Source organism: Folsomia candida, unplaced genomic scaffold, assembly GCF_002217175.1.
Source record: "Folsomia candida strain VU population unplaced genomic scaffold, ASM221717v1 Fcan01_Sc017, whole genome shotgun sequence".
Classification (NCBI taxonomy): domain Eukaryota; kingdom Metazoa; phylum Arthropoda; class Collembola; order Entomobryomorpha; family Isotomidae; genus Folsomia; species Folsomia candida.
This window is the reverse complement of record NW_019091209.1, coordinates 2,001,216-2,024,494: the sequence shown is the minus strand read 5'-3', so window position 1 is coordinate 2,024,494 and position 23,279 is coordinate 2,001,216. Positions and strand designations below refer to the sequence as shown.

Below are 23,279 nucleotides of genomic sequence, written 5' to 3'. Positions count from 1 at the left end.
GGTCGTATGAATTTACATAATTTGGAGGAGGGGATCTAAATGCTTGTTTAAAAAATTGTTGCTTTAATTACCTTGTCGTTAGCTTACTCCTTAACTGCCCAGTATTTTTATTAGTATTTTTGGCTGGGTAAATAATTCTGCTGGAACTTATACCACTAATTTTATCAACCAAACACAATTTCCAGCTCCAGCCGGACTTGATGTTCGACTTGGTTCCGCACAATGTTCTCCTTACACTGAAGAAGGTCCCGTCTTTTTTCTCAGGCTTTCCACAATAGTGGATAAAATCGCAGTTATGCTGGTAGCAGTAGTAGTAGCAAGGAAATGGCTTTTCTACAAATTTGCATCCCATGCTAATAGTGCATGCATTCTACAGGTTTTCAGTCTTCCTCATCCTCCCCGATGTTTCAGAGGTTTACACAAATTCCTACACAGCCAACTTGCATAAGACACGAACGAACGAACGAGTAACCCTCACATAATATCCACATGATTACTCATCGACCCAACTACCAGTTGTGGTTTCCTACCTGGGGGCACAAGCCCCATACTGCACGGTACACCAATTTCATAAAAATGCACTAAAACCAACCAGCCACCCACCGGGATTAGTATTTTATTACACTCCTACTTGATCCTGGTGAACTTTTCTATGCAAAAATCTATGTAATCACATCTCGTCTTACTGGAATTTTAAGACTCTTATTCATACAACGACTCGTTTCTGCTGTTGAGTTCGGAACGGTCACAGTGACACTGACGAGAGTCGATCACTTGGTTTCTGTCTCAAGCCAACGCCACAGATTATATGGGAGTAGCCTAGTAGCTCTACTACTAGGAGTGCATACTAGGTAGTAAATAATCGTGCAAAAAATAAGCAGTGCACTGCCGTAATGGAGAGTTTAGTTTAAGGGGAGACAGAGATTGATTGTTATAAAATAGTTGGCAATGCACAATCCTAGTGCTCGTGGTCGTGGTGGTACTGGTAGGTAGCTTCTATTAGTTGGATAGCGTCGTCTCGTAGGGCAGGGAGTTGTTTTCTTGGACTTAAGTGGTACTAGCAGCAGCGATAGGGTTTGGTTTGTTGGTTCTTTCTTTCTTTCCTATTCAGCAGGAGTAGTACCTTCCTTCCTTTATGACATTTAGAGTGGAGGTCTCCCAACGTATGCGATCAGATTTTGGGAAAACTAGTGTCAATCGATGGCAGATTTAATTAGGATGAAATTTGAGAAAGATACGATCTCCCAATGGGCACGTTTGGCAGAGATATTTGCATCCGAAGAGGAGAAAAAGCACCTTAAAGTCGACAAGTTTTACACGTTCCAAATTTACTGTGCGTTTTCTCCTCTTGGGATGCAAATTTCTCGGCCAAACATGCCCATTGTGAGATCGTGTCTTTCGCAAATTTCATACTAACTAAATTTGTGATCGATTTACACTAATTTTGCTCAAAATTGGAGAGCATCCGCTGAGAGACCTCCATCGTAGTCCTACCGTCGGCAGTAAGTTAGTAGCTGCCCATTATAATTACTTCCATCGTCATCATGCATGCCTGCCTGCCTAACCTGCTACAATTCTTATTACCCTTTTTAAAAAAGACGCAAAGCAGCACTACTACATGGATTAGATTTCACGTCGTTGTTTTTTGTTGGTTTAGTTTATGGGAATAATCGCAACAAAATGTGAATGAACACAGCCTAACCCAGCCAAATTATGATAAAGGGCAGTCCAACCAACTAACCACCAACAACCTCCTCCTTCTCCTCCTCCTATTAAGTTAGTTACTCACTAACTAACTGTAATATCATACCTGGTTGAAATCCTACCTATCTGCATAATAATCTCGACAATTACAATACAACACTACAATCTACAATCTTGTCTCTTTTTTTCTTTACTCATGCTCATTCCTTATTTTCCTTCTTGGCTGCGTAAATAAATAAATAAACAAGTGCAGTTGGCAGTCGTAGATATTAAATGCTTGACTTGACTTTGATTCAAACTCTGATTGCGAGACGAGATTAAATCATCGTTGGGAGGGAATTGGATTCGATACATATTTTCTATCAGGTCATCACACACAGTGGCCGCGGAAAGGGCGTGGACAGAGGGAAAAATTGTCCCGGACAATGTCCCCACGGTTGTTCGATGTCTGCATTATCTCATAAACCCGTCCCTCCCCTATCAATGTCCCCACAGCTTCCGCCGCCACTGATCACACAGGTTGTCGATCATACCTGAGACGAGTTTTATTGCCAATTGTACCCACATTTCCTTTACGATGGGAACGTAATTGTTCTGAATTAGGGATGCCGTACCACATATTTATAAATATTGGAATGAATACTAGGTGTGTATGTTTTATTGATTGGTCAGTCACTGCTGCACAGATGTAAGTATCTCATCGATTCATTCACCTGCCCATTTACTCACTCGCACTTTTACTCTGTTTGGCAGGTTGGGTTCTCTTTTTTTTACATTATGTAAGGTGCCATTTATGATGATTGACAGACTTACAACAAACTAACGAACTTATGGTCTGACCACTTGAGAAAGAGAGAGAGAGATTCCCATTGTGACGAGAAGGAATAATGGGAAATGAACATGTTCACAGAAAGATCTTGTAGCTATTTCAACCAGTCAGCCACATCGCACATTCGTCATTATTATCATCATTATTATTACGTTTGGTCATGTATGTAGTTCTCCATAGAATTGAACTTCTTGTGCCAATCATTGCATTGCAGAGGTAACATAACGAACGAGGAGCATAGCAGAATTGGGTGCAACCTTGTTAGATTTGCTGGTATTGTGTCCTATTGACGAGATGGGGGCATTACCCACCTTGGGAGAGAGAGACTGACTCGCCTCCATTATCATTATCCAATTGTTACTTATCATTATTGATTGCGCCCAATTGACTAATAGTGGGATACAAGATATTGGCCAAAGAGTAATTATAGGGTACTGAACTGAACTGATCCACTGTATGTAATTCTTGACGAGGCAGTGTGCATTTCTCATTTGACGAGTCAAGGCGATAAGACACCAAATGTTGTGTACATATGTAAATCATACTGGTTTCCTCTCCTGGAACTAATTCTGCCAAGGTCATGTATGTACCGTGAGCATATTTAATTTCGCGTCGTTAAGCACATAAGTTATCCCTTCCTGTCAAAGGACACGTGTCGAATATATAAATTTGTTTACTTTTCTTTGAGGTGACGAATTTGCGACATTTTTTTCAGAGGTGACGAATCCGCGACATTTTTTAAAAACAGCATATTTGCCGAGCAAATACGTGTAAAATTTATTATTTCTTAGTAGCCGTCACATAATAGAAAGAGCACTTTGTTGCATACCTATTTAGATTGGAGACCTTGTCCTTAATACTCTGGTTGTAAAACTTTCTTCGTGTTTATCCACCTTGCAGTCAGTCCAGTGATGATAAAATGTGCTCACGTAAACTTTATCAAATCAAGGCACACGCTCGCCATGATATCATTATGCTCACACCACGATGCTTCCAATAATAACGACAACCACGGAAGGTTGTCTTGTCTTGTCTTGCATTTTCCATTCTTCAAACCTTCTCGTCTTGTAAACAAGCAGAACAAACAACAAACAATGAAATCGCGTGTTCAGCTAAATCACCAATTTTCTTCATCGTGTCAGCGTTATCTCTCTCAAACTTCAATATTTTATCCGTCCGACTTAATTATTTCGCATATTATTCAATCTCAAATGGCTCAATTTTATTTTACATCATGCACAAGTCCTCCATCCATATTTGTAAAGGTGCAGCCAATCTCGGCAGGGGGTGTGGGATGTGAGCGTCATAAAATCAAATAATTTGTCATGTATGTGTAGTGGATCATAATAATAATGCGTAACATGTGCTCTAAACGTGTGCACATGCATCTCATCGCTATGCAGGCGGCGTATGTTTGTTATTTTTTTCTTTCTTATTAAACATGACTCAGTCATCAGTAGCACCAATTTTGCCCTGTTCACTACTCGCATTTTAATAGTTTAAGTTTAAACGTTGACAGTGGCCTAGCTCTTTCAGGCCGGATAAGATTTATATGAGAGAAGAATGCCTTAATTTGAGGTAATTGTTCTTATGTAAAAGTCCTTCTAATGCATAATAATGGATGCTAATACTACCACTACCGACGAGAGAAGTGGATGTCATGTTGTTGAATATAAAGCACAGGTTTATATACAACGTCGTTAAAATAATACTTGTAACAATTCAAGTTTACCTACTGTAAAGTAATAATAGTTTCGTTGTGTGCATGTGAAATGATGGCAAGAATTTTTAGCAGCCTTGGAAAAGGCCAGCAACAAACATCCTCAAATGCTCGTTTGAAAATGATAAAGTTGGAACAATTTCAGTGTCGATCTGAATTTTTATGTTGCATAAGATACCAAAAAAGAAGCTGGCTGAACTTGTGTGCGGCCATTCGTCGATAATAATAACGACTAAAATCAAATTGTCTTGTTTTCTCAGAGATTTGAAATGATGCCCTTCGTATGTTTTTTTCCTTTGTTTGCTTCCACACAAAAGCTTAACCTGCTCACTGTTTAGTTTGCACGTTTGTTCGTTGGTCGCTTTCTACTAAAAATTTAACACTAATTAAAATTAGAATCAGGCCGTTTATTTATCAGTCGTGGTTGCATGTGATTGTGCATTTATCAACGTTGTCGTCGACGTCGTCGTCGTGTATGTTAATAATAAATGCGACCACTTTGTAGAGCAGCATGCACTCTAGTTTCAAAGCACGGCAGGAGGAGTGACATATTAATTTTAGATGTAAATCTCGCAAATTCTCTCAGAGGAATTAGGTAACGATTACTTGTACTTATATGTTACACGGTGTAATTGTGCGCACTATTATTTTTATGCGTGTATGGTGCATAAAAGTGCACAAAATGCATATAAGTGCATGAAATGTAATGCATGTAGGGAATTTTATATTTTGAAGAAATTTTATATTTCCATTCCCTGTCAAATCGGGGCAAGATTTACTTATCTAAATTTCGAGTTATAATTCCACCAGGGTTTGAAAATTTTCATTTCATTTTTTATATTAAAAACTGAAAAGTCGTTTGGCATTAAAATACTAAGGTGATGAGGAAAATACCATAAAATTGCGGAACGATTTCTTAATTAGTCAAACGTTTAGAAAAATTCCAACATTACAATACTTGCACTTAATGATTGTTATCATTTTCATGAATTCTTAACGGTGTTATCAAACCTTTAAAAACATTTATATGCATAATTTTATGCAGATGGTTTTTAACAGCAGAAACACTGTTACTGTTACACACCTCCTCAAAAAACGCTGCATGAGAATGTAGTTACCAGACTGAAAACAATATTTCATTTGTTCATGTGCCCTTATAAAATTACAGCGCGTTTTGTTTGACACGTCCAATTTCATTATTAAATCATCATCTGTAACAAAGTCTTATATTCCATTCCTTCGCATTGTCAGGGGTAGAGAATCATAAAAATTACTCGCAATAATCGTGGTGTGCACTGATTATGAATAATAATAAAAAATATAGTGTGAGTGATCCAATAAGATGAAAAAATAGGCTCGTTTTTTTTTATTACGGTTCCTATTTACATTTTGATTTCGCACTTCTGCAACTTTTCTTACTTCTACTGCTGCTGGCTGTCATCCATCCTTCCGAGATGAGAAATGGCCCATATCTCTGGCACACGGCTTGGCAGGGGAGCATAAAATATATCAATTTACTACAATCATTATGCAATACAATCATTGCACCGAGCCTGAGTTACAGATAATTTAGCGAGGTGTGTCTACACTGAAATTTTTATTAGCTTTATTTTCGTGTTGTTGATTTTATTAGTTTTTTTCCCGATACGATACGCATTATTTTTTTTTGTACATAATATTGGGAGAGAGAGATATGTATTTATTTAAAAAGGAGCGATTAGTACGAAATTTCGAGGGGCGTTAATTTGCCTGATATTTAATAAGGTTAGAAATAGGAAATGTTTGTTCGTTCTGCAAAGTACACATTTACTTCCACACGTTCGTGGTTGGTGATTAGAAAATAGTTAAGAAGTGAGACAGACCTGCAGGCCAAGTAAGTAAGGGATGAAGTTTGCGTGGACTGCACATTTTATTAATACACATTCGCTCTCTTTGCTAAATAAAATGCAAAACTTGGGCTCAACGCTTTACTTTAATTTACCTTGTTATCAACAAGTTTGCCACATTTTTAACTATTTAAGGACCTAATTTAGTACTTGTATCAGGATCATGTCGTCGTACTTTAAAGTTTCTCTTACACATTTTTTTTCCTTTACAACTTTGCTACTACTCATTTATTTATTTATTTATACGCGTATATAAGCTTTAATGCTCGTGGGTGGCATTTAGTTTATGCCGAGAATGGGACACTATTCGAAAGAATGTGGTTTGGTTTGGCTCACGCAATGCGATTAACATTATTCTCGACCAAAAATGAATGAATGAATGAATGAGAAATGTGACTTAATTCGGTCTGTGATGTTGCTGCTCGTTACATAAATTTAAAGCTTACAACAAATGACAGTTTTTCATACCCGTCTGGAATATACACCTTTTGAAGAATGCAATGTTATAAATAGTAGTCGTAATTTTTATGACGTTGTAAATCTTAAACTTGTTTTAAAATATTTAATTGACCCAGCGGCCAATCAGACCCTGTTTATTGCCCCTTCTTGCGCGGAATATTATTACCATTATTTTTTTTTACGCAATGCAAATTATCTATTATGTAATTGAAAATGATGTTTGTTTTATTTCAGAAAACTTGACTCCTGCTGAACTGAAGAAGGTGAAAAACAAGCAGCGAAAGGCTAAAAAGAAGGCAGAAATGGAGCAACAGGTAGGTGTCCGTCCAAGTACCACACCTCGAATTAATTCAACTCAGGAAACATCAAACATTTACAAACTGATTTATATTAACGACATGATTTTTTTTATTTTCATGTCAGGCCGCCGCTGCAATTGCTGAGAAGAAGGAGCATCACGCAAAATCGAAGCAGGCCTCGGGCGAAGATGGCGAAGCTCATCCGCCCCCCTCGGAAGAACTCATGCCAGAAAAATTAGCTTCCGTTTCTGACCCATTACAGCAAGCAATACGATTTCTTATTCCGTTACAATCTTTCGCTGCAAGTAAGATAGATACGCACTTGTTAGCGTATGAGATCTACAGCAGAAAAGGTGAGTTGTCAGTGTCAACTTGTCAAAAATTGGACACTATTTAATTTGTTGATCACTCTTTGCAGAGAAACCTTTACTGATGTTGCAAAGTATCAAGCGAGCCTTGTCGGTGGACTCGAGACACCCTCAACTTCAAAAATTTTTGCTACTATTTCATACCTCAATGGAGAAAAAGTATGTGATTAATTCGTAAAGAAAATAAGTTTCAAAATTCCTAGATTTTCGTGTTTAACATAATTTTTTCTTATTTTCAGAGTCAATTTCTTACCAAGTCCCTTACCAGATTTCATGAAGCGAGAAATGGATAAAATTTATAACACAGTGAACTTGGAACAGCTCAAACTCAACGTGGAAGAACAAATCAATAATTAAGCTAAACGATTTACTACTACTAATAATAATTATTTAATAATATTTCTCTTTCTCATCAGGATTAGTTTTTACTGTATTCTCATTATAATGAAGAAATCGACCGAGCCATACCCATGAATCTGTACACAATATTTCCTCCTTTTTTTGTCAATCCTATCAATCTCTTATATTTAAGTTTTTTTTTCCTTCATGTAAATGAATTCAAAATTCCTTCGTGTTCTTAAAATATTGTTCCTGAATGTTGTTCGTGAAAGTTAAAAAGTAAAGGAAGAAAAAGCCCAGACTTTTAATATCTTCTTGTCAACAAAACATTGTACTTTATTTATTATTAAACATAATGGAACAATAATACAGATAGAACTTTTTTCATGGATAAAAATCTTATACGCAACGTATAAATTTAACTTCTTGACACCTTCTTCCTTCCCAAAAATATGTAGGTCTTGTTCTTCTCGGTGCTACACACTCACTCCTACTCATACAATTAATTTAGATTTAACCAACTATCATCATCATCAGCCATCGACTAAATATATTTACATCTTATTTATCATGAATTAACCAAACCTTAAATATATTTATATCTGCATTTTACAGAGGAATTAAAAGTTTACAATATTCAGCAGAGGGTATGTATGGCATAGATTTGATTCTCTGTTTTGTCACTTTTTCGTAAAAATAATAATAATTGAAAAAAAACATCAGGAACAAAAAATTTCATATAAGAAAGTTTGCTAAGTAAGTAGTTGAAAAAAAATTGCATGGCGGAGGAACAAGTTTATTTTGTTACACTGATGATGAGAGTTTTCTCCGAATCGTGTACGAAATGAAAATATCAGCAAACTTTAAAGAATTAACATTTAATGAATATAATGACTCGGCTGTTTTCACTGAACGATTCAACAGCAGCATTTTCATCTCATCAAGAAGTGCTAAATACATTAATAGACTAAAAAAATTGCGAATATACACAAATCCTACGCAGCGAAGAACGTGCCTCACTCGCTGAAAACGTCCATATTTAGTATTTGTAGCAACAAGGAGATTTTTCAATCTGGTAAAAAAATTATCCCATAAAATTTTGTAAAATCGTGAGAAAAATACGTTTAAAATTTACATAAAAACAAATAGATCAGTTTTTGAGCAAAAAAGGATGCGAAATATAATTACAATTAATTATAATACTAATACATGATTGAATTAATTAGTCTTTGTTGAAACTTCTTGGACTTTACAAAAAAAATTGGAACAGTCGCTTGTTCACTATCACATTTTTTATGCAAAAGTTTTAACATAATAAAAAACGTCTTCTTCTTAATTGATATTTACCTTATAATGATAAAGATTTAAGTCATGTCGGTTTCTCATAAATATGGCACTGGTTGGCGCACTGACATTACGTTACACACTTTTTTTTAAAATCACTAATATTATAATAGTTTACCCGAAAAAGAAAAAAATACCAGTACGATTAGGATTTAGGGATGTAAGAACTTTTATAATTGCGAAGGTCTGGCTTAACTTTTAAATGCATAGTAGCCACACGAGGACGGAATTCGAATTGTATTTAAAAAAAAGATATAATCTTAAAAACTATGAGGATAGGAAGAACAAAAATGGTAACATTTCAACAAAAAAAGTATGTAATAAGTGAGTGACTCTTTAAGTCATAGCTGATTCGACTTCCTTATTCAGTCCATTTTTTGGCTTCTCGTCCTTACTCGTGATGATCACCTTGTCCTCCATCTCGACTGAGTTGCTGTACTGGTGCTTCCCGTTCACACCGTTCTTCTCATTGTCCTTCTCTCCCTTTACGGGGAATGTGTCGACCTGTTGAAAAAATAACAGACAGATTTGCACCAGAGGTTTAATAAAAAGTATGTTTTTTTTCGTCTATACCTTGGAATGAGGGGGGTGGTTTGTCGAGGAGGCGAGCTTGTTCGTCCTGCCGTACGAGTACTTGATAAAGTACATGATACCTCCGACGATGAGGAGCCCTCCGATGACGAAAAGAATGTAGGAGAGGGCAGCTTCCGCCACTTCTGGCATGCTGATGGCTTGTCGGAGGAGACCCAACACGACGGGAGGAAGTTGTTCGATACCCTGAAGATAAGTACATTTACATATTTTAAAAATTATGGAAATTATAAATCCTAATTAATCACGTGTCAAATGTGACTTACGTCTTCAAACCAAACGATAGGAATGAGCAAGTCCGTCAAGTTTGCAGTTTGTGGAATTTCGTCAACCTTGGACATTTGAATGTTGATCTGGACACGACCCTTGGCTTGCATTGCGAGGCCCAATTTCTGCCAGGGTTAAAAGAACAAAATGGAACATATGCATATTTAGACAGCACATTTTAGTTGTAACGAATCACTTACCGGTTGAATGTCAACGTAGAAAGTGTGCAGTTCTGGTTTAGGGTTAAGACCGACGATATTCTCGGACAGTTTTGGATCTGCGTTCAGGAAATGTGGCCACGAAAGGAAGACGGGAGAATCTATAAAAATTAATAATCACTAAAAAAAACTGTCTATCCAAACATAAATTTGCATGTAACAAAATTTTACTCACTGAATTGACAATGAGATACGTTGAAAACTCCACGTGGTGCACATTTAGCGTTTTCACAGTAACATTTATTTTCCGGATAGTCTTCCACACTTCCAAAAACGTGATCGGCAGGTTGGAATCTGATAACACAAAATATCAAGTTTTTAAAAAATCCTAGGTTCAGATACAAACTGACCAATGTAAAATATGTACGCACCTCAACGTCTCAAACCCTTCATGCTTCTGTGGCTGCCTATTCTTCACACGAAGTTCGAGAGAACGGCAGAAATCGGGCTGATAAATGAAAACCGTCGAGTTTTCCGTGAGCATGGCAGGAAATCCGGTCCCATCCGAACCTTTGATCGCGTTACAGTCTGGCGTCCCCCAAACCCCCAAGTTGTCCTTGCCCCCGTAAATCTTAATCTTGGCAAAGTCCACCAATTCTTCTCTCCCCGTGAGAACCGTGTACACCTCACTCGGCGTATTATTCTTCCCCACAAAGAAGCCGAACTGGTCGTATGGGAATCGCTTATCTGCGGGCAGAACTCCCTTCGCCAACTTGAGGAGAGGGTCGTCATACCCCCAAAGCAATTCTTTCACCGTGTGCACGGAAAACGGCTCCATTTTCAACACATCCAAAATCGTCGACACCGCCTTCTTCACGATCTTTGTGGAATGTCCCATTTGAGAAACGGCAGCCTGGAGGAAAAAATTAATGACATAATTTTTTTTTTAATAAAATGGACCACATTTGATATCATAATAATTAATTAAATACCAGCATGGGCAGATTTGGCAGCAGGACTGAATCTGCTTCCGACCCAAACGACAACTCTGGCTCGAACGTAAAGTTTTTGACTGTCCGGTACGAAAGTGTCCCATTTGGATGCCAGACGGGATCAACTTTCTCCCATTTCTCGCTACAAAGTTAAAACAAAATTAGCATAATTTTCCACCCACAATTTACTCATCTATTTACTACCACCCACCTGTACACGTAAGGTCCAATTTCCTTCACGTGAAGTTTCGCCCCATTCTCTAAAAAGTCTTTATGATTGGTCACATTAAAAAAGTAGACTTTTAGCATCGGCTGCACGGGAGGTTTACTCCACAGTTCGAACGTCTGCGACCCTTGGCGAAGTGGGAGTTCCTGCGATAGATACAAAAAACTTGTTAATTTTCACAATTTTTTAATTCGTAAAAAAACAAAGTGAAATAATCGGTGCGCAAAAATGCTGCGAATTGAAAAAAGTGTGTATACAAGTCGCGGAATAACAAGTCAGAAATAATCGATGTTAATTCTGATTATGCTGAAAATCGTTGAAATAATTAACTTTTGAATTTGTTTATTGCATCTGCAAGATGCTATCAAAAAGATGCTATTTACCTGACCAGCAAAATCGTACCTAGACGACTTCACTGGCATGGACTTCAACCCACTCCCCAAAACCAACTACACTAACAAATTCTAACTTTTCAGTCATTTCCACCCGCCCGGGGAACAATTGAAGCCGAACATTTTTTATTGTAGTGTTCAGCAAGTGGATGTGGAAATATTAGTGCATCAATCTTCCTCAAATGTTAGAAATCGGTGTTGTAATTTAAGTTTTCTCAAATTTGCACACCCCTCTCATTTGCATGTCGTGCATAAATCGGAGTGGAGAGAGACAGGCAGCAGCAGCCGCAGTTTCAAAGGTATTGAGGCGGTTGGTCAGTCTCAAGTAGTAATAAAAAATAAAAACATCTCCAAAATAAAAAAATGTTGTCTTCCCTTAATAAATTTCCTGTACAATTTAAATTTATAAATCACCAATTTATAAATTTAACTAAATCATACTTATCATTCCTAAATTAAGTAAAGGTCAGTCAACAACATTCCGTCGCAAGTAGTGAAAAAAAATATCTAAAAAAAATCAAAAAGATCGTCTTCGCTAAGAAACTCATCATAGTTTATAAATTTCCTATACAACTCCCCTCAAGAAATTTCAACTGTATGCGTATTTATTAACGCAATGTGACGTAACATTAACTGCAGTACGTACATATATATTTAGTTACTCTTCGCCGTTTTGAATCGTCGACCCCATAAGGCACCCAGGCACGACAGAACGTTTGACAATACGTACGTATGTACGGTCTACACACAAATTTTTACCTCCAAGAACTACATAAATACTCGCTCGCGATGGTCAAGAAGATAAAACCGGATGTTGCAATTAGTTTTCATGCATCACAAAATTGCATATTGCAAGTTATTCTCTTAAAATGCAAATACTATAAAATCTTAATAAGTAATCCAACTAATTCTCGTCTGAGAACTTAATTTTTTGGAACAATAGGGTCTCCCAAGTTTGTAAAAAAGATCTGAAAAAGCGAAAAGCTAAAAAATCTGAAATCCGCTTTTTTCGCTCAATACTTGACTGTCCCGATTTTTTATCGCTTGAATACTCAGGAGCAGAGAATGGGTGGTCAGGAAACTTTCGAGTTTCTTTTAAAATTTAAATTTGCTTCATGTTGGATATGATAAAACAACTATCTAAGATCATGTAAATCCAAAAATTACCAAAATGGGATGAAAATAGGATTTTTGGCAAAGGTTTGAATGCGGTAGTTTTAGTGGTTGCAATGCTTTTCAGGGGGTGTGGCGGGCGCAGGTGGGGCAATGGAATAAAATCCTCCCTCACTTTTCATACACTCACCTGATATTGCAATATATTCCATAGGGCATCAAAATCGGGCGATGTCCCCTTAAACATGTCTCTGAGAGACTGATTTTTCACTCAAAGTAGTAAAAAGAGCGAAAAAATCATCTTAAAGTAGATTTTATTTTTGAGCAGAAAAAGCGGAAAAAAGATCGGAATCGCATGCGCAGTGCGGTTTACAAAAAGAGCGAAAAAATCGTGAGCGGAAAAAGCGATTTTTTTTACAAAGTTGGGACACCCTAATATCAATGCAAACCCTTTTCTTTTCCTTTGCCATTTATGTACGCAAATTCGGCCAACTTGCTTGATTTGATTTGGTTTGGTTTCTGCAACCGCAAATTTTTCAAGTCGACTTACTCGCCCAATTTGACGTATGTAAAACACACACATGTGTCATGTCTTGTCTCTCGATGTCATTAATTCGCCTCAATTTCTTAACTTAATAAATTTTAATGGTGAACTTTGGTTTCGTTTGATCGGATCAAGCAGGTTTCAATAAATGCATATGTGTCTCATCTCGTCCAGTTTTTAACCATGAATATATCGACGTGACCTTAATGTCTCATTTCCACTACCACTTTGCCCACTAATATGCATAATTATCGTGCCCCTTGTCGTGCGACAAGTCATTTATTTATTCCTTCTCCCATCAAAAAACCTGTCACTTGATGGACGACACTATCAACTATCTCGTTTTGTTTTCATGTCTGTCAAAATTTATTTCCAAATTGATGGAAATTACTGAAACATTATTTCTTTTTTGTGAAAAAGACTTACCCCGGCGATAAAAGCGTCGACCAAAGCTCTGAAGAAGAGCACAATCAGAACTCCCAGAACTAGGAACAGGATGCCAAGAATGATGGCGATTGCTGTAATAAATAATAAAAAAATGTCATCATTAAGGTTTAAAAAATGTTACAAAATTATTTCCCCTTTTAAACATGCCAGCTCGTCACCCTTCTTAGAATTGGATTAAAAAAAGGGACATACTAATTAAACGCATGTACATACATATTTACATTAATGATATTTGCACATGCCATAATCCCCAACAAATTGGCGAGCCAGTAGCTGTTTGCAAATAAGTGTAGGTAGCATTATTTCCTTCTGATTCATTCAGCCCCCAGTCATTCATTAGCACATGCAAAAAAATGGTAAAACCAGTGCAAGTCATAGTCATATTTTGACATTTCGTCCTGCTGCTGACTAACTAATAGACGGGTAGGAATTTTTAAATAATTACTACATCCTCTCACTTTTCTTCAGTGTGTGGTCGATAGAGATTTTATGTACATGGCTGAAAAGTGTATCCCGCACAGTAACCGCGGAAGCCGTGGGGACATTAGCATTGTAGGATGGGGGGAGGGCCGGGTTTATATAAGATGGGCAGATGATGCGGACATCGAGCAATCGGGGACCGTTCCGCGGCCACTGATCCCGCATTAAAACACGTCGTCACAAAAAGACAAAGACATTTTCATTCTGGAAATGTTTTCCTATTTATTTATTTATTCCAATGGATTACCATGATGGTGATGACTTTATGATGCAACATGTACAAAAAAACTCGTAAAATATACATACGTGAAAGGAACTAATTAAGGTAATGATGATGACCAGACCAGATCAGAGTTGCTGCCTTTGTGCAGATATTTAAATTTAACATTACATTACAAATACGTTGGGTTTCACCCACACTTGACTCACACCTGAGCATGAAGGTCAATTCAAAACTATGTTTGTCTCGATGCAATACAATTAGATATTTGTGTCCAGGGGAGAACAAATTGACCAAAAGGCAGTGACGCTTCATTAAGAAGACTCTGCTTATATGCACACATGCATCATTTGCATCTCATTATCTGACGAGATTCGTAATGGGAATCGTTCCTATTTTCTAATAATAAATACACACAAATGTAACTTTGGCACGTTCCCATGTACAAAATATGGAATGGAATGGAATGTGTACCAAATTAGGAGTTAACAATGGACCATTGCTATTTGGGAGTTGGTGAGTGAAATGAAATCTGTTGCTGAAAAAGGAAGTGGATTTTCATGAGGAGAAGAATAAGGAGTCAAAAACAGGGAGGGTCCACTTCTGGACCAGAAACGAAAAAAGAGCAGACCACACCATCCGTCTGCCACATTTCGTCCCCACACAATTCATGTCCTCATATTTCATCCCGAACTTAATATCCTCGCTTTTTATATTTCTCGAGCCACGTAAACGTATCGCAGCCAAGGGAACATTTTTACGGTTTCTTGTTAGTTCCCGTAAGAGTTAGCAGTGAGGCGTCGGACTCCGAGGCCTCACTTACTTAACACATTTCGTTCCCTACCGTTCATGCCCCGCACAGCCCGCCATTCAGTATCCCACTTATTTACACTTATCCAAATTAATGGTGGGCAGGGGAATGAAATGTGAGAATATGAATTGTAGGGGAATAAAATGTAAGGTATGAAATGCCCTAAAATCATCTCAGCAGAAGAATAAGAAGGTTCTTGTCTGACTCCACAAGTCCTTAACCTCCCTTCCTCAAACAAGTCCTTAAATTCACCACGAACAGAAATAAATGTACCCAAGAAAGAGACTGCAGACACCTCGAAAACCTTTCCCTACAAGGCAAGGCAGCAAACAACAGGGTCTAAATCTGTACCTATCTACCTATCAATCGTTATACAGTTCATCTACCCAAACGTATCTAGAAAAAAGGGCCTGTTTGTTTCATGGTGGGAGGGTTCTTTTCCAGAAGGGTTTCAAATTTGTAGTCAGAAATGACCGTTACAGTTTTATTACCTCCATTCATTCCTTCCTCCCTCGCACATTTATAAATCCGACACATTTACTTATTCCTCCAAAATTTACAACAAATGCGAAAACAAACAAGGAAAATGAACCCTCTCATCAGTACAAATGTCGTCCTTATTTTAACAGAAGCCTGTCTTCTAATTGTACAATCTAGTTCACTCAATGACGATATATTTGCATTCGTCTTCGTCGCCCCCGTCTCGTTTGGCTGAGTGGTCCCAGCCCAATAAAGCTTCGACAAAACCTCACGCATCACCACCACCAGCAGAAAACCACAAGAAGAAGATAAGGACATCAATAACGACGACAACGGCAACAACAAGCCACTCTTAATCTAATGGGACTTTAATGAGCAGCACCAGCACAACTTTCTCTGCTGGGATCTACTTCCACTTTTCTATTTTAGTCATCGCATCGCATCACTCATCGTCATCATCATAGATTTGTATTTGTGGTGGACACATGAATCTTTGCAGTGTCCGCGGAAGGAGAGAGGGACAATGTCCCCACGGTTGTTCGATGTTCGCATCATCTCCCCATCTTATATAAACCCGTCCCTCCCCTGTTAATGTCCCCACGGCTTCTTCTGCGGCCACTGAATCTCTGCGTTATAAATTCACGGGTGGACGTGGACATTACACTCACACTAAGGCATCCACCCCACCCAACGAGAATCTCCTAACTATATGCATTCTCTCCCCAAGTAATGATAATATATTCAATCGAAATTGCGCCTCGGTTTGTGTTGACATTGTTTGTTAGCATCATGATGATGATGACTTTCGATTTGATTGTTAATTGAACCTAAATTTAACCACGGCACGACCACGATGAAGAAGAAGGCCATACACCAGCAGACGGACGGACGTATGGACGGACGGACAGACATGACGATGCCATGGAACATTTCGACTACATATCGTTACTCGTAATTATTAGAAACACACTTTTTTTCTTGATTATCATCCATTTTATACCAAATATTAAAAGTCATGCGCCATGCCATTTTGCAAGAATAAAAATTCGCACATTTTTTAATAGTTGTAACATTTCTCTCTGTGAGGTAAAATTTTGTGCCGTACCATTTATTAAATCAAGACTAATTTCAACCTGTCACTCTAATTTCACAGGAAGAACTTGAAAAACTGTGTGGTTTTGAATTTCAAATAAAACAAAATTATCTACATTCTATGTGTGACGACGACGCTCTCGGTGGAGTTGACAGCTTCTCGTGGTGCGGTTTTCATACCATACCACGATTGAGCATAATTAGGTTAAATAAAATTACTTGTGCGTAACAAGTCCACAATTGAGAGACAAAACTGAGGCGATCGAAACTTTCCCTCCTGGTTCGCAGGCAAAATAAAATTATTAATAATAAGCGAGACATAATAAAAATGGGGAGGAAGTCAGGACAGCTAAAAATTATTTCGTCAATTCAATCCTTTAAGTCATAAATATTGGGCTCGGTTGGTTCCTGCTTGAAAAAAGGCGTCCCTCTGCATGCAGCAAATTAGTTAGGTGGGCCTATGTAAAAATGCAAAATTGGGACAATCTCGTAACTCTTCAGCTTAGCTTTTGTGCAAATTTTTTAATCCCTTCTCAAGCCGAGGGCCGTGCAATTCCTCAAATGTAGAAGAAAGAAAAGAGCATTGCCAAATTTTATGTAGAGCTAAATGCACACAGTCATCCAATCCTCAATCCACCCACGTCTAAAATATGTATGTGTGTACATGTGAGACACAGAATGCAGAAGTGGATAGGTTTTTTATCTCGCAATTTGCAAACTATACAATACGATCAACCATGATTATAAATTGCGAGAGGATTTTCCTCTACTAAATCGCATAAGTATGTATGCATACGAATAACCGACTATGTATGTACAGTGCTGGTCAGAAGTAATGGAACAACGCTACGTTGAAATTTTAGAGTTATATTTAGCTAAATTTTAAAATCGGATAAAATTTAAGAACTTTTAATTTACTAAAATTTATCTGAAGTGAGGCCTTGGTAACTTTGTAAAATCTGAAAATGTGTATAAAATAATTTTGCAAACTTCATCAAATTTAAAAGACACCCTTTAGCTGAGTAACCTTGCAAACAATTTTAATCTAATTTTCCGTTGAAATATTTGTAAAAGTTGTAAGTTTACGTGAATTTTACGAAATTACCAAGAACAGTGTCGATTTCCTCAATGATTTTTACATTAATATTTATTATGTTACGGCAGCTTTATAAATCTAAAATTTGATTAAATTTTCCTTAAATTTTTGTTAAAGTATTTCAAAATTGCTTCAGCTTCTTGCAGATCAGTTCAACTAACTAAAGTGTACCCATTTCTGCCTCACACTGTATCTCCATCGTATCAATTTACCTCTCACACTCATTCGCCTTCTTGTTCTTGATGGGATCCGTTACGCTTATTTTAAGCGAATGTTTAGACGACACAGAGTGTAAAACCAAGTGATACGACAGACAACGATCCATCCATCTCAAACCATTGTCCTTCACACAATCGGGTTTTTAAAACTCACAATCTCACAGCTTGAAAAAAATAAGGGGGCAAAAAATGCACTACTATCTGCCTGCCTGCTCGGGCTAGAAATAAATGAACAAAGATGTTGTAATTACCAAATCTCGCATTGATTGCTTACACTCTCCTAGCCAACAATAGTGCCTAAAAACCAACCACTATCTTATCTACAATACAAAAATACACTATTTCGTCAATTTTACCCCACAAAAGGGAATAAGTATGTTGGTTGGTTGGTTAATTACATAATTTTAATTACACCAAAAAACCACGAAGCCATTACGCAATATTATTATTTCGTGTTGGGAAATCTTCCAGAAAATAAACCGAATCACAAATTTATAAATTTAAATAAATCATTTCTTTGAAAAAAGAGAGATAATTGGTGCACAAAAAAGTGCTCCGAATTAGAAAAGTCTCGAAGTAACTTGTCACAAGTGACCAATTCTGAAAAATAATTATCTTTTGATTTTGTTAATACTTCCTCAACATCATTTTTGATGAGAGAAAGAATTTCGACCTAACAATTCAACTGACATGCACGTCCACCTCGTCTATCAAGCAACAGGACACAAACAGGACCAACTTTTGCAATAATTTCCACCCGCCCGGTGAACAATTGAAGCCGAAATTTTTTTACTATAGTGTTCAGTACGAGGACGTGGAAATATTAGTGCATCAACTTTCCTCAAATGTTCGAAAACGGTGTCGAAATTTAAGTTTTCTCAAATTTGCACACCCCTCTCATTTGCATGCATCTCGTGCATAAATCGGAGTGGAGAGAGACGGGCAGCAGCAGCCGCAGTTTCAAAGTTCTTGAGGCGGTTGGTCAATCAACTACATTCCGGCTCAAGTAGAAATGAAAGAAAATGTCTCAAAAAAATAAATTTCCTGTACGATTTAAATTTATAAATCACCAATTTATAAATTTTACTAAATCATATTTATCATTCTTAAATTAAATTAATTGTAAGATTCATGACAATTCTTCAATTCCAAGTTCAGCCTTATTCTTGGACGAATGGGAATTAGAGTGTCACCTTCTCACACGTCACGTACTTACGTCCAACAATTAATGTAATCTCGAGCAGCTCTAACCAAGAAATTCACAATATTTTCCATTTCTGGGCAAAACAATCAGATGACATTCAAAACTAAAACTACAGCAAAATAATAATAATAATCACGACTGGTTATTCAATTAAATTGTGCAGCCAGCACTCCATGTAAATAAATATGTGAATAGCGTGTGCCAATAATTGTACAAGGTACGAATACGTGAGAACCAAGTTCCGAACACATAAGTAACAAGTAAAAAATAGCGTTGTCCAAGTCCAAGTCCAACAAATAGTATTATGTGAACCAACAAGAAACGTATTCCTCCACTTGTTTTATAACTCTTCCTTTATGCGTCATCACATGGATTGTCCAAGAAATGGACTCCTCACCTGCGCCATGGAAAAAGACCTTCTTCATTAAACACCAATTTCTAGCTAAGAAACAATTCCAATCATCTCGTACCAAGAAATAAAAATAATGCGTGATCGTGTTTAATTGCAGTATATGTAGGAATGGGAAAAAATTATTTAATTTCATTTCATCCATATCGTTCGTCATTCGTCACGGTTTAACGTGCCAATCAACACTTTGTAGATACGTTTTTGTTCATGGATGGATCGAATCGTCACGTCATGTGACATCGTCGTGGTCGAGAAGTCGACGTGCTAATAACTTTGGTAAAGAAGACTTGCTAAGCTTGTTTCTGGAATTGAAATGCCCACAGAACCAAGACCACTAACCAAACCACTAAAATATATCGGACTATGATTAATATCTAAATGTATTTCCTTTCCTACAGCATAAATATTAGCATAAACTTGAATATTATTTATCATCACATATATTTACGCCTCATGGGCAATTACACATGCGTTTAATGAAATCCAGAGGTCAAATCTATTTACGGGAGGGTTCGCGTGATTGATGTTGCGATTTCATATACAGATTTTAATATTATCCCCTCCTCCTCATCCTCATCTTTTGTAAATACAAAAATTTCTGAAATTCTATATTGACACGAGTCTAGTGATAATAAATAAATAAATGTTTAGATAATTCATCTCTACTCCATACGAACGAAATCAACTGATCAAATCAAGAGCAAACTGGAGGACATAAAATCCTTGAAAGTTTCAATAACAAGGAAATAAGTATAAAGTCCTCTTCTCCTCCTTTGCATCTTAAAAATTTATGACGGAAAACATGACCCGATAAGAAATATGGATTTGTTTAGTTGGTTTGTGGAGTGGACTCCTGCTGGAATCTGAGATAAGCTATTTTCTGTTATGGTCTCTCTCTCTCTACACCGAATTATTTACACAATATTATTGCGTCGCCATTAAATAAAATTGGTGTAGCAAAACATTTAATATTTAGTTCTGGAGAAGGAATGGAAGCCTTCGTGTCAAGTATTTACTGACAGAATGTTCTTTGTTTGAACAATTCGATACGTTAACTTTATCTCTAAATTCTACAGAAAATTAAACCGTGCAGCTAAATAATTCTCCTAATCGTTATCTATACAAGCAACCTACTTATCATTAGACCCAAGTAATAAAATGACTCAAAATTCTATTGAGATAAGGTCTCGTTTTAGATATCTTCAAGATTCATCCATCCTTCCAGCAGTCTGATTCCACATCCCACAGATGACAGATTACATACGCACGTAGGCTTTATTTCATCAAAATATATTTTTCGGAAATAGTTTCCCTCAAAAATATTTATCTTCTATTTTGTCAACCTTTCTAACTACCAACTGTCCTGTCCACATACGTAATATGATCACCCATTGTTACACTGGTAACAATGCCCTCATCATGAGTGAGTCATGTCATAATATACCCACGTCACAACAAAAATTTAATAGCCAAGTAAATAAAAGCACTGGCCTCTCAGTCAGTCAGGCTCTTTAATAAGTAATTCTTCCCCGAAATTAAAGTGCATATTATTTATTATCTATTCCTTATTATACGATGAGAACCTGGCTAAAAACCAAAAAATAAGAGTATTAATTAATTGGTCCATCCATCCATCCATCACTAAACTTGCTCACAACACGCCCAATTAGCAAATCTTGGAGGAGAACGTAAATCTTATTACATGACGATGACGATATAGTTCAGGCAGATACATAAATTGGGCTGGATAGCAGTGACCGCGGAAGCCGTGGGGACGTTAACATTATAAATAGGATAGGGGAGGTTCGGGTTTATATATATAAGATGGAGAGATGATGCGGACATCGAACAACAGTGGGGACATTGTCCCTCACCCTTCCGCGGCCACTGCTGGAGAGATAGATAAAAGTTTGACATTGAAGGACAGGTTCGTTCGTAGTACCATTGTATTATCGCATATACATATTTAAGAAAAAGTGGATTTTACAGCGTCCAGTTTCCACATTTCATGACGACGCGTCATACATACATACACCAATAATAAACGAAATGAAGCATTCAGGAAAAAAATATTCTTCAACTAAATTACAGATTAGTTTTCCTCTCAATTTCCCATGTACAGAAGACAAGAAGCAATCAAAGCCAAGCAAGCAGTACCCCTTGTTGTACATGCACTGCCGTATTATTATCTTCCCGTATTTTATTTAATAGCACTCACCCCGTGCTTTTCCTGGAATAAAGTTTCAAGAAATAAAATAAAATAAAATGCAACGACTTACAAATGCATATCGTCCTCTTGAGCGTCATTTTTCTTCTTTCTCTGAGTCACACACACACGCACCAAATTGTTTCGACTTCGTGAGTCAACACAAGCCCTCCAGTAGTAAAATGGTGTCCAAGTAGAAATAAAATCAAGCTACCGTTGAGATTAGATTTTTTTTCCGTACAGATTTTTTGAGGTTGAGGTTGCTCAGGTCAGGATCGTGCCAGCCAATGTATTTATGCGTCTTCTACATGTGTGAAAATACTTTCGGTTTTATTTCAGAGCAAAACCATCTATTTTTAGCAGTCAAGTGTAAAATCTTGAACTTTTCACAACAAAAATGTTCCTTCCTTTTCGTTCGGATGAGATGAGAATGATGACACCAAAAGAACAAGAGATAATCACGATTATGCAGATCTTGTCGTCTTTCTTCGTGGTCACTCACTACACGGCAGAAAGACTTTTATGCTCTAAAAATCGTTTGGATGATTGTCTACCTCAATGATATCTAGCAACAGGTTGTCTTGTCTTCGTGTAAGTACAGTTCTCTTCACAGCGTGGCTCTTTTTTCGCAGCGTGGAAAAAAATAAATAGATAATTTCAAAATCTTGCAGATTGTTTTCCTCTTAAACAAAAAATATGTCGTGTAAGTAACAAGCCTAACTTTTAAAACCACTAGTTTTCAGTTAAAAAATGAGACAAAAATCCAATCCACCACTGAAACTCGTACGTCTTCGTCCTTGCACCTGCAACACTCGACTGATGAACGCGGAGCTTGTTAACCGTCGTTCGTTCGTCCAACAAACAAGGAATCTTTAACAAGAAGAACACAATAATGCACCACCACCACCACTTCAAAAGTCCTGGTATATGATGGTCTTCTTCTTCTTTTTCTGATCCCGAGATGCACGACACAACCACGACCACGACCACTATCCTCTCTTTAAGAAAGACTTTACAAAATACACCCTACCAGAGACCCTTCTTCAGTCCGGCAAAAACCCACCCTCCAAAAAAAGTTGGTGGTGGTTTGGTCTGGTCTTTCTTCACTAATCTCTCCGTGCAGTACTGCCTTCGATGGCTACCAAAAAAAGGGACGACGACGAAAAATTATTATGGGACACTTTTCTTTTGGGGCTGATACTTACTTACTGAAAATATGTGCCACGAATATTTATATTCCTTCAAAGTCTGCTGCTGGGGACGCGATAGTAAAAAAAATTCACAATTTATTTAGATATTTACTGCTTTTTTTACAAGTTATGAGGACGAGCAGTGAGTGGCAAGTGGACGGTTTCCCTTCTACAAAACGACTGAATGTTTGACAA

The 23,279-nt window shown here is 37.3% G+C and overlaps 3 protein-coding genes across 4 annotated transcripts in view; 1 reads left to right on the top strand and 2 right to left on the bottom strand.

Moving 5' to 3' along the window:
- The window catches only part of LOC110856863, an 8,112-nt gene extending 7,073 nt beyond the window's left edge, over window positions 1-1,039 (bottom strand). Inside the window, exon 1 of the mRNA XM_022105444.2 lies at window positions 72-1,039. The gene's annotated coding sequence lies outside the window, so the exon portion shown is untranslated. The remainder of the gene's footprint in view (window positions 1-71) is intronic.
- LOC110856864 (N-alpha-acetyltransferase 15, NatA auxiliary subunit) overlaps window positions 1-7,931 on the top strand; it is a 21,953-nt gene extending 14,022 nt beyond the window's left edge. Inside the window, exons 12-15 of the mRNA XM_022105445.2 lie at window positions 6,833-6,912; window positions 7,022-7,250; window positions 7,316-7,424; window positions 7,505-7,931. Of these exons, the coding sequence (XP_021961137.1) occupies window positions 6,833-6,912; window positions 7,022-7,250; window positions 7,316-7,424; window positions 7,505-7,622 (536 nt within the window). The 3' untranslated portion in view covers window positions 7,623-7,931. The remainder of the gene's footprint in view (window positions 1-6,832; window positions 6,913-7,021; window positions 7,251-7,315; window positions 7,425-7,504) is intronic.
- On the bottom strand, window positions 7,915-23,279 carry LOC110856865 (scavenger receptor class B member 1). Of its 2 annotated transcripts, XM_035857520.1 has the most exons (10): window positions 21,968-23,279; window positions 13,658-13,749; window positions 11,168-11,328; window positions 10,957-11,098; window positions 10,396-10,877; window positions 10,200-10,318; window positions 10,007-10,125; window positions 9,806-9,931; window positions 9,522-9,725; window positions 7,915-9,452 (listed from the first exon to the last, which is right to left on the bottom strand). In XM_035857520.1, the coding sequence occupies exons 1-10, from the start codon at window positions 21,993-21,995 to the stop codon at window positions 9,285-9,287; spliced, it is 1,641 nt and encodes a 546-aa protein (XP_035713413.1). In that variant the 5' UTR covers window positions 21,996-23,279; the 3' UTR covers window positions 7,915-9,284. The 2 variants fall into 2 exon arrangements, with proteins under 2 accessions (XP_035713413.1, XP_035713414.1); XM_035857521.1 differs by lacking the exons at window positions 13,658-13,749; window positions 21,968-23,279 and adding an exon at window positions 11,566-11,717.

Bases quoted from the DNA above. Each gene is read 5' to 3' on its own strand.
- LOC110856865 (XM_035857520.1), bottom strand. From the start codon at position 21,995: ATGACGCTCAAGAGGACGATATGCATTT. The intron at 13,750-21,967 runs GTAAGTCGTTGC...TATTTATTACAG, and splicing joins CAAGAGGACGATATGCATTT to CAATCGCCATCATTCTTGGC. The intron at 11,329-13,657 runs GTAAGTCTTTTT...TATCTATCGCAG, and splicing joins TCGACGCTTTTATCGCCGGG to GAACTCCCACTTCGCCAAGG.